At 37.7% G+C, this 17,500-nt stretch overlaps 2 protein-coding genes and 1 long non-coding RNA gene across 9 annotated transcripts in view; 2 read left to right on the forward strand and 1 right to left on the reverse strand.

Annotated features, from left to right (window-relative positions):
* Positions 1-887: 887 nt before the first annotated feature.
* LOC111568001 (uncharacterized) lies at positions 888-4,880 on the reverse strand. The gene is made up of 3 exons (XR_002746100.3): positions 4,733-4,880; positions 1,674-1,836; positions 888-1,585 (listed from the first exon to the last, which is right to left on the reverse strand). It is a non-coding gene; the product is annotated as an uncharacterized LOC111568001 (long non-coding RNA).
* Positions 1,058-4,589, forward strand: dapk2a (death-associated protein kinase 2a). The gene is made up of 5 exons (XM_055007940.1): positions 1,058-1,183; positions 1,512-1,587; positions 1,701-1,853; positions 2,053-2,098; positions 2,322-4,589. The coding sequence occupies exons 1-5, from the start codon at positions 1,066-1,068 to the stop codon at positions 2,976-2,978; spliced, it is 1,050 nt and encodes a 349-aa protein (XP_054863915.1). The 5' UTR covers positions 1,058-1,065; the 3' UTR covers positions 2,979-4,589.
* A 6,208-nt stretch (positions 4,881-11,088) lies between the features above and the next one.
* herc1 (HECT and RLD domain containing E3 ubiquitin protein ligase family member 1) overlaps positions 11,089-17,500 on the forward strand; it is a 108,714-nt gene continuing 102,302 nt past the window's right edge. For all 7 annotated transcript variants that reach the window (XM_055006365.1, XM_055006530.1, XM_055006395.1 and 4 more), the window contains exons 1-2: positions 11,089-11,320; positions 15,998-16,975. In XM_055006365.1, coding sequence (XP_054862340.1) covers positions 16,022-16,975 — 954 coding nt within the window. In that variant the 5' untranslated portion in view covers positions 11,089-11,320; positions 15,998-16,021. The remainder of the gene's footprint in view (positions 11,321-15,997; positions 16,976-17,500) is intronic.

A 17,500-nucleotide genomic window follows, 5' to 3' on the forward strand; every position in this document is an offset into this window, starting at 1 on the left:
CATTTAAAAAATGAAAGAAATAAAATTGACTCTAAAATTCAGTAAAAATCAATAAAACATAAAAACACAATGACAACACTTGTTGCCAATCAATAACAATAACAGTAATTATTATTAATCAATTAATATGTTTAAGGGAAAACAGAAAAGACTGACTACATTAGATGACTTAAAATCCGATAAAAAATGAAAAATGAAAAAATATTTAATAAGGAAAAAAATAGAAACAAGAAAAGATCATAAAATAATAATAATAGTAAGAGACACAAAAAGAATAAAAAATTATGAAAATAAGATTATTTTAAATAAAATAAAATAAATTAATTCAATATATTTTTTACTTCTTTATTAAGAATTCCTCAAAAGAAATTTTTAAAAAAAGATAAAATAAAATGAGGACTCTACAAGATCATAAAACACAAACTAAAATAGCAACAAATAAACAAAGATAAAAAACAGTTAACCGACCTGATCTGTTGGTTAAAAAGAAAAAGGATAAAAGAGAATATAGAGACTCAAAGATCATAATGAATCAAATAAAATAACACTAAATACACAAAAAATAAAGTAAGAAAAAAAATCAGATTTACTCTAGAAGATCATTTTAAATAAAGTGAAATAAAAATAAAGAGACAAAATTGCAGGACTTTTGGTTTCCAGTTGTTAATAATCAATAATCATGATAGAATATAATAATATAATTTAAAATAAAATATAAATAGCTAAATAAATAAACAAAAGAATTAGACAAAGGAAAACAGAAAACTAAGAATCAAATATAATAATAAACACTAAAGTAATTTAAAAAAATTAAATGAAAAAGAAAATGACTGTGAGGTCATTTTAAATAAAGTAAATATAAATAAAATTGCAGCACTGTTGGCCCATTATTCTCCATCAGTTTATTGGTTTATTCTTCCAGACAAAGAGCTTGTTAACAGAACAAAATGCAGAAACATGCAGAGAAACACACGTGACCTTTTGAACATGTGAAGCTGCTTCCCGTCTGTTTGTCTTTGCTGATTCTAAAGTCGTGTTTCCTGCCGTCTGCAGCCGGAGAACATCATGCTGCTGGACAAGAACGTTCCGCTGCCCAGAATCAAACTCATCGACTTCGGCCTCGCTCACAAGATCGAAGCCGGAGTTGAGTTCAAAAACATCTTCGGGACACCGGAGTTTGTAGGTGAGAAAATCTAATTGTTAATATAAAATCAGAACATAAAAAGCAGAAATATAACAAATATAATATGGAATTGTCTTGCAGAGACATTAAAAGTTTTGAAAAAGGAATCCTCAGGTCCATATTCTGCTTCTGTGGATCAAATTTCAAACAAATTTACCTCCAATTATCTAAAAATATGCAGACAAACAGGATGTGAAATGAACCTGGAGAAATAAATCTACAGCAGCTGTTTTCTGTTTATTTATTAACCCGTCTGTTGTTTTCTTTTTATTCATTGATCCATCTGTTGTTTTTATTTATTAATCCGTCTGTTGTTTTCTGTCTTCAGCTCCAGAGATCGTGAACTACGAACCGCTGGGACTAGAAGCCGACATGTGGAGCATCGGAGTCATCACCTACATCCTGTAAGTCAGACAGAAGTTCTGATGGTTTAAGAACACCATCTGCTGGTGCTGTTTGTTAACCTGATCTGTTGGTTCTGTTTATTTACCTGATCTGTTGGTTCTGATGGTTCCAGCCTCAGTGGAGCTTCTCCTTTCCTGGGAGAAACCAAACAGGACACTCTGGGAAACATCTCGGCCATAAACTACGAGTTCGACGAAGAGTTCTTCTGCCACACCAGCGACCTGGCCAAGAAGTTCATCAGCCAGCTGCTGGAGAAGGACAAGAAGTAAGAGAGACTGATATTATCCTCGGAACAGGAAGTTCTAACTTCAAGAAGTAAGACAGACTGATATTAAAACAGGAAGTTGTAACTTCATGAAGTAATAGTGACTGATATTTACCTTTAGACAGGAAGTTCTAACTTCATAATGATTGTCACATTCACATTAGGCTGGTTTGTTTTTTTTTTTTTTTTTATCTGACAGGAAAAGGTTAACAATCCAAGATGCTCTGAATCACCCGTGGATCAAGGTAAAATTTAGTTTATGGTTATTGGTTCTAATCCGCTGCAGACAAACTGCTTCACAGAGAAATTCAATAACAACTTCAGCTAAATAAGACGATGTGATACTTTCTTAGCATTCCCTTCATGTTTTATCGTGAATAATTTAGGAATCTAACTTTGAGCACTAACCAATCACAGATCAGTGTCTCTACAGACAGTTTCTGACTCTTCCTTCTTTAAACCCTTCAGTCCAACGAGCACAAAGACGAGAATAAATCCCTGGAGCTGAAGAAGCGTGAGCGCCGCCAGCTGAAGACCAAACGCCTCAGGGAGTATACCATCAAGTCCCACTCCAGCATGCCGCCCAACAACACCTACGTGAACTTCGAGCGCTTCGCCCAGGTGGTGGAGGACATCGACCAGATGGAGAGCTCCTTCGTCAGCCTGGCCATGGCCCACGACTCCCTGCAGGAGGACATCGACGCCATGGTGTCCATCTACAACGACAAGGAGGTCTGGTACAAGGAGGAGAGCGAGGGCGTCCGACACGAGCTCTCCCAGATCCGCTACGAGTTCCGGAAGGTGGAGGCGCTGAAGAGGAGCCTGCAGGACGACATGCAGACCTTCAGCTGCAGCCTCGCCGCTATCAGCGACCGCTACCAGGAACGGCAGAACCACTTCGACGCTCTGAGACTGGAGCTCAGCAACGAGCTGAGGTGGGTCCAAGAGGTGATGGGGTCCTCTCCTCTGGACGGAGGAGGTGGAGGTTACCCCAACTGTAGCTTCTCCACCGTCTTCAACAACGATGTCAACGAAGCCCTGAAGGAGCTGCTGAACCGAAGCTGTGGAGGAGAACTTCTGTCTGGGATAAACCTGGACTTCACTGAGACCGGACAGCAGAGATGAACCAGGAACTGAGTACCAGAAACACTGACAAGAGAAAGTATTCACCCCCATGGAAGGTTCCCTAGTCATAGGTGTCTTGGTGGCCTCCCTCTCTAGTCTCTTTCAGTAACTCCTTCAGAGTAGTCATAGGAGTCTTGGTGGCCTCCCTCTCTAGTCTCTCAGTTCTTGAGGACGTCCTGCTCTAGTCAGATTTATTCATGTTCCATCTTCCTTCCATTTCTGGAATGGATTTAACTGGACTCCAGGAGACCCTTCTCAGTAACCATCCTAAAGCGGGTTGTCTTCAAAACCTGAGTGACACTACAAGAAAGAGACTAGTGAGGGAGGCCACCAAGACAACTATGACACCTCTGAAGAAGTTCGAACAGACCAGAGAGGGAGGCCACCAAGACTCCTATGACTCCTCTAAAGGAGTTCCAGCTTCAGCAGCTGAAATGTTAGAGACTGTTCATCCAACAAATGTTGTCTGTTCTTCAACAGTCAAAGCTTTATGGAGACAAAGAGAAAGACTCTGATGGAAAAAGCTCCAATTAAATCTGGACTAGAGTTCACCAGAAGACATGTGGAGACTCTGAAGACACCTGGAAGAAGGTTCTTTGGTCTGAGGAGACCAGGATGGAACTTTATGATCGTCAGACTAGATGACTTGTTTGATACCAAATACTGAACATCATCACAAACACACCATCCCCACTGTGAAACATGGTGGTGGCAGCATCATGACGTGAAGCACGGTGGTGGCGGCATCATGACGTGAAGCATGGTGGTGGCGGCATCATGATATGAAGCATGGTGGTGGCAGTATCATGATGTGAAGCACGGTAGAGGCAGCATCATGATGTGAAGCACGGTAGAGGCAGCATCATGATGTGAAGCACGGTAGAGGCAGCATCATGATGGGAAGCATGGTGGTGGCAGCATCATGATGATAAGCATGGTGGTGGCAGCATCATGATGATAAGCATGGTGGTGGCAGCATTATGATGTGAAGCACGGTGGTGGTAGCATCATCATATTAAGCACGGTAGTGGCAGCATCATGATCCAGTAACAGTAGAAATCCTCTGGGGGTGAAAACTTTTTAAAGACTGTATTCTGGTCAGATCCAGTCAGTAAGGAATCGTTTTATTTTAGTTCGTCCTGATGATGAGAACTTGAATAGAAACAGTAAAATGTTCGTTAACAACCTTTTAGTTTCATTTTATCAGCTGATGTCGTGACGTTGAAGACAGAGGATGTTTTTTAATCTCTATAATCATCTAAATTATGCAGATCCACTGTCTATTTTTTCTGTTGTTTCTGTCTTTTGTCTCCCCCTTCTGGCAGTTAGAGTAACTACACAAACTGTCATCCTGTGTTTTGTTTTTTTATCTGCAGCATCAGAAACTTTCCTCTGAAATAAACCATAATGATCCTTTTATTGTGGAACAGCAGCAGTTTTCAGCAAACTGATGTTTGTTGTTTTAGGATTTAATTTCATAAAAACTGTAGAAACGTGAGGATGTTCTGACTGATGTCATAACAGAAAAACATGAACAACTGCAGCAGAAACAGCAGAAAACTGACAGTTTCCTGTTTCAGACACTAAAATAAAACAGAAAACACAGACAGAGTTCCTCCTTCCTACTGGTTTAAAGCTGATAAAAGTTTATTGATAACTGAGTTTAAACGTTTCAGTGAAATAAAGAGGAGGAATCCTTCTGGAATAAAGAAATAATAAAGAGTACAGAATTTTTAAAAAACGTTTACACTTACATGTATTTCAATATATGTAGAAGTACTGTGGAAGTGTTCGTGCTGCATCCTCCAGCAGTATTTGTTCTATAGTTACTGTTGTTGTTTACGTTTAAAAACATAAAGAGAAGAAAACTGCAGATATTCTGTTCCTCAGAGATAAAACAGGAAGTAGAGCTTCAGAAAGTCTGCAGGACTCAGATAAACACTAAAGCACATTACACATCCCATAATGTCACAGCGCTGTACATAATAATAATAATAATAATAATAATAATAATAATAATAATAATAATAATTATTATTATTATTATTATTACTATTATTATTATTACATTAAATTCTATTATATTATTAATAATAATGTCAATAATAAATAAAGAAAGAAAATATGTAAGTACATTTGTAAAAAAGAAAAACAGTAATTTTTATAATAATAATAATAATATAATAATAATAATTCATATATGATTAATATTATTATTAGAAATAGTATATACATTATATATAATGTATATGTCATGTAATTATATAATAATAATTATCATAATAATAATAATTAGAATAATAATTACAACAATAATAATAAGAAGAAGAACATAACAACACTATAATAGTAACAATAATAAGTATTATTATTGCTATTATTGTTGCTATTGTTAATATTATTATTCATAATATTAATAATTATTATTATTAATAGCAGCAACATTATCATTTTATAATTATTATATAGTAAATAGTATTTTTAATAATAATAATAATAATTATTATTATTATTATTATACATTAGCGTACTTATGATTATAATGATTATTAAATATATAATAATCATAATAATCATTATAATCATAATAATAAAATAAGTGATATGTGAAATAAAATAAACATTAAATAATAATAAATTGTGTCATAAAAAAATTCAATGAAGAATTCCAACTGAATTAAAAATATCTGAAATAATTAAGTTAAAACAAACAATAAAAAAAATACACAAATACATTTGTAACACAGAAGAAAAAATACACAGAATTTAATGATAATGACAATAATAATAATAATAATAATAAGAAGAAGAAATTAGAATAATAATAAATTAGAATAATAACAAATGGAATAAATAAAAATACAATAAATAAACAATACGTGAAACACATTTTTTAAAAAAGAAAAAATCAATAAATGAAATAGTTAATTTCATTTAAAAATATACACTATACTAAACACTAAAAAATAAATAGTGATATAAAAAATTTAACTAATGAAAAACACAAGAAATAAATATGTTAAAACAAGCAATCAAAATAAGTTAATATAATTCAAAAAGGAAGAAAAAATACTAAATGTAACAATAATAATAATAATAATGATAATAATAAATGCATTTGATAAAACTATCAAAAACTAAATAAATATACAACGCCAAATAAACTGATAAAAACAAATCTGAAATAAAATAAACATATTAAAAGAATAATTAAACAAATGATTTAATTTCATAGAAAATTGTCATTCAGCACACACTTTGGAATATATTGTGTTCAAAACTGTAAAAACTGTAAAAACAACAAAAGATGAGGTATAAAGTTCTGGGAATAGTTTTAGACTAAATAACATGTAGAAGAGCTAAAAGAACAACATGTACAGTTTGGTCCTGCTGTTAAACACTTTTTATTCTGTGATTTTACTTGTTATCAGGAGTAATTTATCAAAACAGAGGGAAACTGTAAAATAGCAGTAAAAAAGACAGTTAAATCCATTTTAAACCCTTCATTAGTCTATATGTGATGACCTGATGTTACCTGTAGAGTCAGACCAGGTAAAGGTTTCCTGTAGAGTCAGACCAGGTAAAGGTTTCCTGTAGAGTCAGACCAGGTAAAGGTTTCCTGTAGCGCCACATTCCTTCCTGCAGAACAGAACATTAGAAGCTGGAGGCTTTCATTTAATTTAACCCATAATTATCTGTTTGTTTTCTCTCAGTTTCTAATCCTGTTCCCGTTTTCCTCTAGTAAAGCCAAAAGTTTCTGAGTTCAGGTCGGGACGATTATTCACCTCGTTCAAAGACTTCATCACTTCTTTGCTGGAATCAGACAGTTTGGTTTGTTGTCAATGTGTTGCATTGATTCATGGGATTTTCTGATCATTTTATGTCAATATTTGATCATTTAGCATCACTTTATGTCAATTTTTGATCATTTCGCATAATTTTATATCAATATTTGATCATTTTGCATCATTTTATGTCAATTTTGGATCATTTTGCATCCTTTTTAATATAATTTTTTGATAATTTTGCATCAATTTCAATCATTTTGCAACATTTTTTTAAATCAATACTTTATCATTTAGCATCACTGATATAACTATATGACCAGTTTACATCTTCTCGTGTCATTTTGTCAATGTTTTGCATTGGTTCATGTTTCAAGTCATTGTTTATATCAATTTTGCAGCATTTTATTTTTTTTTTTGCAGCAAAATTTTGCAGCATTTTATGTCAGTATTTGATCATTTTGCGTCTTTATCAATTTTTTTGTTACTTTTGCATCTTTTTATATACATTTTTGATCATTTTGCATCATTTTCTATATCAACTTTTTACCATTTTGTGTCAATTTTGGATCATTTTTCATTGTTTTTGACCTCTATCATTTCTGCCCTTAAATATTTTTTTTTTTTTTTTTTAAAGTTTTTTTTGGCCTTTTATCGGCTTTATTGGATAGGTGCAGTGAGAGAGAGACAGGAAATGGGAGAAGAGTCAGGGGAAGACATGCAGCAAAGGGCCGCGAGCGGGAATCGAACCCGGGCCAGCTGCGTCGGGGACCAGCCCCTGTACATGGGTCACCCGCTCAACGCATTGAGCTATACAAGCGCCCCTGCCCTTAAATATTTTAAATATATTTAAGATTTTGGTCACACATTGTTAAAAACAAAAACAGAATTTGATGTGGACAGTATTTACAGTTTTATTTATTTATAATTTGTATTTTTTTTAGTCAACATATAAATTAATATTTTAGCAGAAAATTGTTCAAAAATTACAACCAAAAATACTATTTTTTGTTGTTGTACTGTTTTGACCTTTTAGTTTAAAAACAGTTTGTGAATTAAAACTTTTTTTCTGTATTTTTATTAGATGTGATTTAACACAACTGGGAAAATCTGTAAAATAACAGGAAACTGTTTAAAGTTACAGTAATAAAATGTATTTATTTATTTATTGAATAAATAAACTGATTTTATTTATTTAATAAATAAATATTGAATAATGTTGAATAAATATTTAATGAACAATTAAAGGGTTAGGGTTAGGGTTAGGGTTAGGGGTTAGGGTTAGGGTTAGATGATTTTATCTATTTGGTAAATAAATACAATCATAAAAAAAACATCTAAAATCACAGGAAAAAGAGTATAATAATAAAAATTTTAAAATACCATCCATCCATCCATCTTCTTCCTCTTATCTGGGGTCAGGTCTTGGAGGCAGCAGATGAAGCCGGTCATTCCAGACGTTCCTCCTCCCAGCAACACTTTCCAGCTCTTCCTGGGGGATCCCGAGGCGTTCCCAGGCCAGATGAGATACATAATCCCTCCGGCAGGCTCTGAGTCTGCCCCGGGGTCTCCTCCCAGGAGGATGTGTTTGGAAAACCTCCAAAGGAAGTCTCTCTGGAGGATCAGAATCAGATGTCCAAACCACCTCAGCTGGCTCCTGTCGACGTGAAGGAGCAGCGGCTCTACTCCGAGCTCCCTCCAGATGTCTGAGCTCCTCCCCCTATCTCTAAGGCTGAGCCCAGCCACCCTACGGAGGAAGATCATTTCAGCCGCTTGTTTCCGTGATCTTGTTCTTTCGGTCACTACCCAGAGCTCATGACCATTATTGAGGGTTGGAACGTAGATGGATGGTAAATTGAGATGGATGGTAAATTCCGTCTTCACCACGACGGTTCGGTAAAACGCCTGCATTACCGCTGACGCTGCACCAATCTGCCTGTCCATCTCACGCTCCATTTTCCCATCACTCGTGAACAAGATCCTGAGATACTTGAACTCCTTTGCTTGGGGAAGCAACTCCTCCTCAACCCAGAGGGAGCAATCCAATTCAATCCAATCTGAGGTTCAACATTTGGTTGGAGCCTCCCTTCCAGCACCCGAGAGTAAACTTTTCCAGAGAGGCTGAGAAGTGTGATACCCTGGTAGTTGGAACACACTCTCCGGTCCTCCTTTTCAAAAATGGGAACTCACCACCCCGCTTTTCCATGACATTGTAGAGATGTATCAGCCAAGACAGTCCAACAATGTTCGAAGCCTTCAGCATCTCAGGGCGGATCTCGTCCACACCTGGCACCACCGAGGAGCTTCTTAACTACCTCAGCAACCTCTGCCACAGATATGGACAAAGATTCCCTTGAGTCCTCAGGCTCTGCCTCCCCCCACACAGCCTGAGCAAAACCCTGCCTCCCTTCCTGAGGCTTCGGATGGTGTGCCAGAACTTCCTTGAGGCCAACCAAAAGTCCTTCTGCGTAGCCTCCCTGAACTCCTCCCACACCCGAGTTTTTGCTTCTACAGCTGCCGCCCTTTTGGCAGACCGGTACCTGTCAGCCTGACGGCTTCCCTCACCACTGGTGTCCACCAGCAGGTTTTTGGGGTGCCACCGTGACAGGAACCAGTGACCTTCAGGCCACAGCTCCTAACAGCTGCTTCTGCAATGGAGGCTTTGAACATGGACCACTCAGACTCCATGTCCCCAACCTCCCCTGAGATGCAGGAGAAACTCTTCCAGAGGTGGGACTTGAAAACCCCATGGACAGGGTCCTCCACCAGATGCTCCCAGTTCACCCTCACTACACGTTTGGTTTTACCAGGTCTGTCTGGCAGTCTTTGGATCCAATTCACCAACAGGTGGAGATCAGTTGACAGCTCTGCTCCTCTCTACCTGAGTGTCCAAGACATATGACCTCAGGTCTGATGATACAACTATGAAGTCCATCATCGACCTTTGACCTAAGGTGTTCTGGTACCAGGTCTACTTATGAGCAACCTTATGCTTGAACATGGTGTTTGTTATGGCCAGTCCATGACTAGCATGAAAGTCCAATAAGAAAACACCACTCAGGTTCAGATCGGGCTGTTCCTCCCAATCACCTCCTCCAGGTTTCTCCATCTTTGCAAATGTGAGCATTGAAGTGCCCCAGGAGAACTATGGAGTCTCCAGGTGGTACCCCTTCCAGGAACAACCTAAAGACTCCAAGAAGGCCAAATGCTCTGAGCTGCTGTTCGGTTCATAAGAACAGACAACAGTCAGAGTTTTGTGGCGCCAGGGGCTCGTGAGTATCCCCAAACCCGCCCGGCACCTCGCACCCTGGGCAACTCTAGAAAAGGAGAGAGTCCAACCCCTCTCCAGGACTCTGGTTCCAGAACCCCTGCTGTGCGTGGAGGTGAGCCAACTATATCTAGCCAGTATCGCTCCACGTCCTGTTCCAGCTCGGGTCCCTTCCCCCCCAGTGAGGTGACGTTCAATTCCATTCAGTTTTTCAATTTTATTTATATAGCACCAATTATAGGTCAAATTGTCTCAAGATGCTTTACAGAACCTACATGCCTGAACCACCAGAGCTAGTCTACACCACCAGGGGGCGGTGTGCCTAGATGCCCGCTCCTGCCTACTGCCTAGTTGGCAAAGCACCCGACCCGATTTCCTGCCCGGTGGATGGTGGGCCCACCGGGTGGTGACCCCATGTTTCTTTTTTGGGCTGTGCCCGACCCCCCATGGGGCCCCAAGGCTCGGCCACCAGGTGCTCTCTGACGAGCTGCCCCCCAGACCTGGCTCCAGGGAGAGGCCCTGGTTTCCCTGGTCTGGTCAGTGTTTTAAAATTTTAAAATACCATCCACATCATATATTACGGATTGAAAAGTGAAAAAAAAATCAGTTTTTGGCTGTAATTTTATTATTTTTTTTTATTAGTTTATTTATTCATTTATCTTTTACAGCTTAATAAAAACATAAAATCACAGGAAAAAAGTACAGTAGTAATAATAATTTAAAAATAATTTCCACATCACATATAAGGAATAAAAAATTAAAAAGAAAAGGTTTTTGGCTGCAATTTTATTTGATTTTTTTAAACTTAATTTAATTCTATTTTTTAATTGATTTATTTTTTTACAGTTTAAAAATTAAATAAAAACGTCATATATCTATCTATCTATATATATATATATATATATATATATATATATATATATATATATATATATATATATATATATATATATATATATCATGTGTTTTTGTGTGATCGGTCTATGGATCAGACAGACAGGTTACAGACAGACGGGTCCCTCCAGCGTCACAGCCGGGGCTGGGTCTCGGAGAGGGGTTGGGTCTGATCTCACTGCCGCCGCTCGGACTCAGTGCAGCAGAAGCTCCGGGAGAAGAGGCGGGCGGAGGCATGGAAATCCACGCTCGCCACAGTCTCCCACCACAGCGACCCGAAGCACAGACAGCCGGCCCCAGACACCCGCATCTCGGCGGGACTGAGGCGTGAACTGAGCGCGAGGAGAAGAAGAAGAAGAAGAGGAGGAGGAGGAAGAGGAGGCCTTTGATTCCCGGTGAGGCAGCTTTCATTCGGCTAGCGGCTAGCAGGCTAACCCGCTATGAGACAGCACATAACCGGGGGCATGGCTCGGCTCGGACGCAGCGGGGCTTTTAGGACACTTATGCGGACTGATTAGTTGTTTATTAGCAGCCTGTCATCACTTTTTAATCCGAATGTCACGGCTCGGTCCGGGCTTCGGAGCTCCGGCTAGCTCGGGGGCAGCTAGCTAACGTTAGCTAGCGTCAGTTGACAGCGGCTCAGGTTCAAAACAAACATAACGGTTCCTGATTGGAAGCTAACGGCTAACGGCTGCCGTCCTCGGTGTGTGTAGCCGTTAGCCTCGGCTCTAATCTGACAGCAGCAGGTTAGCATCCGGCCAGGTGTGTCACGGTTACCGACAGCCGGTGAGTTAGCTCCGGAGCTAACAGCCTCAGCTCACCTGTACACCTGCTGCTGCTTTAAGGCTCACCTGTACACCTGCTGCTGCTGTCTGGAGGCTCCACAGTGTCTCCATGATGAGGGAGAGCTGACAGGAAGGTGGGGCTCACCGTTAAATCAAGCTAAAAACATCAGTAAACACCAAAACTCCTGACTTGGACATGATATTTGCCAAAATAAACATGAAAATGGGTCAAATTTATTCATAGGGTGACTTTAAAAGCAACCTGAGGTGACCAAAATTATGTGCGTACATCAAAACATGTCTAAAATAAAAAAACGGGATAGCGACTTGCTAGATGAACTCCTAAAATAAAAATACATGGGAAATTTCAACATCATGTAGCTTTTCACATGTATTTTTTGGCTAATATTAATGCAGGAAAAACATTTAATTTAAAGAGGAAGGCTGCTGTTGCTGTCCTCCACAGTTAAAAGCAGTTTTTCTGGATATCTAAGAGGTGGATTTGGGGTAGAGAAAGTCAGAAGAACCAGTCAGCTCACTAGAAAAAACTAAAAACACTGAGAACAAAGCAAAATATGACCAAAAATATGAAAAATCCAAACATTTTGATGTGATATCTGCCAAGATAAAGATGAAAATGGGTCAAATCTATTCATAGGGTGACTTTAAAAGCAACTTGAGGCGACCAAAATTATGTGCAAACATTGAAACAACATGTCTAAAATATTAGACAGGACAGTGACTTGTTAGATGTGCTCCTAAAATAAAAAATAAATTGGAAAATTCATGTTCATGTCATTTTGTGTCACTTTGTCATCAGTTCACATCATTTTATGTCAATATTTATTACTTTTTATGTCCATTTTTGATAATTTTGCATCATTTTTAGAGCAATTTTTGATAATGTTGTGCCAGTTTTGATTATTTTGCAGCATTTTCTGTCAACATTTGATAATTTTTTATCTTTTTGTGTAAATTTTTGGTCATTTTGTTCCAATTTTTGGCCATTGTGCATCATTTTATTACACTATTTGATCATTTTGCATCCTTTTCTATCACAATTTTTGATAATTTCGTGTCAATTTTGATCATTTAGCATAATTTTAAGTGCATTTTTGATCATTTTGCGTCATTTTTCATTTAAGTTTTTTTGCGTCAGTTTTGGATCATTTTGCATCCTTTTCACCTCTATCATTTCTGTCCTCAAATAGTTTACATATATTTAATATTATGGTCACACAAGTTCAGAAATAAACCCAAAAATCTAAAACAGCAGGGAAGGTTCAGATCAGTTATGCTGTGAAATGTTTTGGACAAGAATAATTCATTAGAAAGACTAAAAACAGAGCAAAATATGACCAAAAATATGAAAAATCTAAAAATTTAGATGTGGTGTCTGCTAAAATAAATATAAAAATGGGTCAAATTTCTTCATAGGGTGAGTTTAAAGGCTACCTTAGGTGACCAAAATTATGCGCAAACATCAAACCAACATGTCTAAAATGGATAGACTTCTTTAAACAGGATAGCGACTTGTTAGATCAGTTCCTAAAATAAAAATAAATAGGAAATTTCAACATCTTGTAGGTCTTTAACTCACTATAAAGATTAAAAATACTAAAAACAAAGCAAATTATGACCAAAAATAAAACATTTAGACAGGAATTTGTTTTCATACTTGTGCAGTCCAGAGCCAAAATAAAGGTAAGGAAATGTAATAACAGAAGAGAGAATATTACGATTAAAATCTTTAGTTTTTATTAATTAAAAAGGAACAACCTTAATGAACATTTTAATCACGCTTTTGCAGGATTTCAAGTTGCCTAAAATAGAACTGGGTGATGAAATAAAAGCGATAAAAGCACTGATGTTTTGCCAAAAACTGCTTTATTAACAGACAAATTTAACTCATACAAATATGCCTGCAGTTCTTACGTTGTGGCTAAAATGCTATTAATCATCAAACTGACTCATTATAACTCATAAAATCATTGCATAAAAGATGATTTCTTTATGTTTATGATATAAAGCCTAACTGTTCTATTCATTCCAGTCTAAACAAGGATGCCAGAAACACAAAATACCTAATATTATTGCTGATAATCATCCATAAAGTCAAAGCCTGAAGTCTTTGGTCACAGATGTTTTTATTTCTGTCACACTACGGACGTAAAGTTCTGCGTATTTTGATCCAGATAAAAGCAGCTGTAGCTGTAATAAATATACATTTTAACAGGAAGTTTTAGCCACAACACTGGAGAAGTTCTTAAATAATCTCGGGACTATTTGAAAAACTCTAACTTTAATCAGTTTATGATGCACCTTGAGAATGTTGTGTCCACCGACCAAAGTAAATCTGCACGTTTGACTACAGCTTTGAAGTCTGCTTGGGGTCGTTGTCTTCTTGGTCTATGAACCCACAACCAATCAGGATCAGTCCAGAACAGATTCCATGAAGATGTTGTGTTAGACCTTCTAGTTCTTGATACCATCAATTTAAACTAATGGAACCCCATACCATCATAGAATCTCCACCATCTAGCATCTAAACGTTCTCCAGCTTTTCTGAGGACATAAACATGACAATGTTGACCCAAGAGTTCTAACTTGGACTGGTCCTATCTTCTTAGTGTTTTATTCTGTGCGTAGGGAAGGCTAGTCATCCTACAGAGCAGCAGAAGAAGAAGAACCAAACAGTTTACAGAGTTTAAAGTTACGGTCGGAGTAGAGGAAGACCCAGCTTCTTGTCTAAGGTTAGACGGCTGGAATTCAGACTTTGTTTCGCTTTACTTCTTCGTGATACCAGACAAGATGTTTGTTTGTTGGTTAAGAAAGTCGAGCATCGATCAAACATCAGGTACGTCTAGGTAGAATCCATCTAGCATCTAAACGTTCTCCAGCTTTTCTGAGAACATAAACACAACAATGTTGACCCAAGAGTTCTAACTTGGACTGGTCCATTCAGGGAACTTTCTTCCAGTCATCATTGTTGTGTTTATATCCTCAAAAAAGCTGGAAAACATTTAGATGCTCGATGGATTCCACCTAGGCGTCTTTCTTCTAGTCCGTATAATCTCGGTTTAGCGGGGGAAAGGGAAAGACCAGGTTCAGGTGTAGAACCGCCCAGAACTTCTGATAGGGTTGTTATTTATGTTTTATCACGCTGAGATAATGAATTTTTTGTTTTACTTTAGTTTAAATGTGCTGACTCGCGATGAGTTTTTTTTTTGTAATTTTCTCATTTTTTTCTTTTATATTTTAGAATTTATTTAATTTGTTTTAATTTAATTTCAATTCATTTGTCATTGCCATTCATTGTCTTTTTTATGTAGTTAATTTAAATTTTTTCTAATAAATTTTATTTCTTTACTGCTATTTGTTTTAATATGTACATACTTATATCGAATTTTAATTTCATTAATTGATTATTTCACTTACTGATTTTTGTCGATTTTTTTCTCCACTTAAACTATTTTATTTTGCATTTTCTTTCTTTCTTTCTTTCTTTTTTGTAACAAATTGAGATAATTTATCCTATTTTATGTTTTATTTTAGTTTAAATGTGCTGACTCAGTTTTTATTTTTTGTAATTTTTCCAAATTTTTATTTAATATTTTATAGTTTTATTTAATTTATTTTTGTCTAATTTCAATTAATTTGTCATGTTTTGGATTTTATTTTATGTAACTAATTTAAATTTTATCTAATTGCTTTTACGTCTTTGCTGTTTTTTGTTTTAATATGTGCATGCTTCTTATTATTATATATTTCACTTACCAATTTTTGTCAATTTTTTTTCTCCATTTCAGATTTTTTTTATATTTTGTATATTTTTTCTTTCTTTCTTTTTTCACCAAATTGAGATAATTAATTTTTCCTTTTACATTTTTAAAAAAAAATGTGCTAACCCCGGATGAGTTTGATCTGACCACATATTTTTTATTTCTTATAATTTTCTCTTTTTGTTCTTTAATATTTGATTAATTTAATAACATTTTATGAATTTAATCTAATGCAAAGAATAAAAAGGTAAAATGAGTATTAGAAAACAAATTAGTTTAAAAAATTGAAAGCATAAGAAAAAATTCATTAATTAAAAAAATTATAAAATATTAAAACGTTTTGAAAATTACCAACAATAAAAACAGACGATCAAACTCATCCTGAGTCATCACATTTAAAATTAAAATAAATCTTCTTCTAATAAATCTGGTTTTGACCGGCTCCTCTCCAGGTCTGATGGGTCCACTTTAATAATAAATCTGGTTTTGACCGGTTCCTCTCCAGGTCTGATGGGCCCAGAGTGACGTCATGGCTCTGACGATCCCCCCGGTGAAGCTCAAGTGGCTGGAGCACCTGAACAGCTCCTGGATCACCGAGGACAGCGAGTCTATCGCCACCAGGGAGGGCGTGTCGGTGCTCTACTCCAAGCTGCTGGCCAACAAGGAGGCGGTCCTGCTGCCCCAGCAGGTTCTGTGTCTGAAGGGCCCCCAGCTGCCCGACTTTGAGCGCGAGTCCCTGTCCAGCGATGAGCAGGAGCACTACCTGGACGCCCTGCTGGGCAGCCAGCTGGCTCTGGCCAAGATGGTCTGCTCCGACTCCCCGTTCGCCGCCGCCCTGCGGAAGCGAGTCCTGGTGCTGCAGCGCATCTTCTACGCTCTGTCCAACAAGTACCACGACAAGGGCAAGGTCAAGCAGCAGCAGCACTCCCCGGAGAACAACTCGGGCTCGGCGGACCTCCATTCGGTAAGCGAGCGTCCCCGGTCCAGCACCGACGCCCTCATCGAGATGGGGGTCCGGACCGGCCTCAGCCTGCTGTTCGCTCTGCTCCGCCAGTCCTGGATGATGCCTCCTCCTCCGTGCCCCGGAGGAAGCCCCGGGGGCGGCATCAACCTCTGCAACGACGTCATCCACACCGCCATCGACGTGGTCAGCTCGCTGCCGCCGCTGTCGCTGGCCAACGAGAGCAAGATCCCCCCCATGGGTCTGGACTGCCTGGCCCAGGTCACCACCTTCCTGAAGGGGGTCACCATGCCCAACTCTGGGGCCGACATCCTGGGCCGGAGGCTGGCCTCGGAGCTGCTGCTGGGCCTGGCCTCCCAGAGGGGCTCTCTGAGGTACCTGCTGGAGTGGATCGAGATGGCCTTAGCCGCCTCGGCTGTGGTCAGCAGCATGGAGCAGAACCAGAACCAGAACCAGAACCAGGAGGGCCTGATCGGCTACGACTGCTTCATGAACATCCTCATGCAGATGAGACGCTCTCTGGTGAGTCTGAAGCTCTGCACGTTTTCACTCTTTCTGAATTCTTTTTGGCATTTCGAACACATATTAATCTATTTTAGGCAAAATTTAAATCACTTTGGAACAATAATGAGTCATTTTCTAGATATCTAAAGTCTCTTTGGACATTTTCATCATTTTTTGAGTGATTCTGGACAAAGTTTTAAGTCATTTTAGACAAGTTATTTTGGATTTCTTTTCTGATTTAGAATAATTTTTGGGTTATTTTGAACATGCTTGAACAAATTTGAAGTCATTCTAAGAATAATTTTGGACTTTTTAAAATCACTGATCATTTATTGAGTTTTGTACAGATTTTGAGTAATTTTAAACATTTATTTGCATTTTGGACTGGTTTCAAGCCATTTCAGGGAAATTTGAAATCATTTTGGAAAAAAAAAGCATTCTTTTGAGACATTGTCTAGATATTTAAAGTCTCTTTGGACATTTTTAGTCATTTTGAACAAGTTTTGAATGGTTCTGGACAAAGTTTTGAGTCATTTTAGACAA

The sequence above is a fragment of the Amphiprion ocellaris genome, chromosome 1 (genome assembly GCF_022539595.1).
Source record: "Amphiprion ocellaris isolate individual 3 ecotype Okinawa chromosome 1, ASM2253959v1, whole genome shotgun sequence".
NCBI lineage: Eukaryota > Metazoa > Chordata > Actinopteri > Pomacentridae > Amphiprion > Amphiprion ocellaris.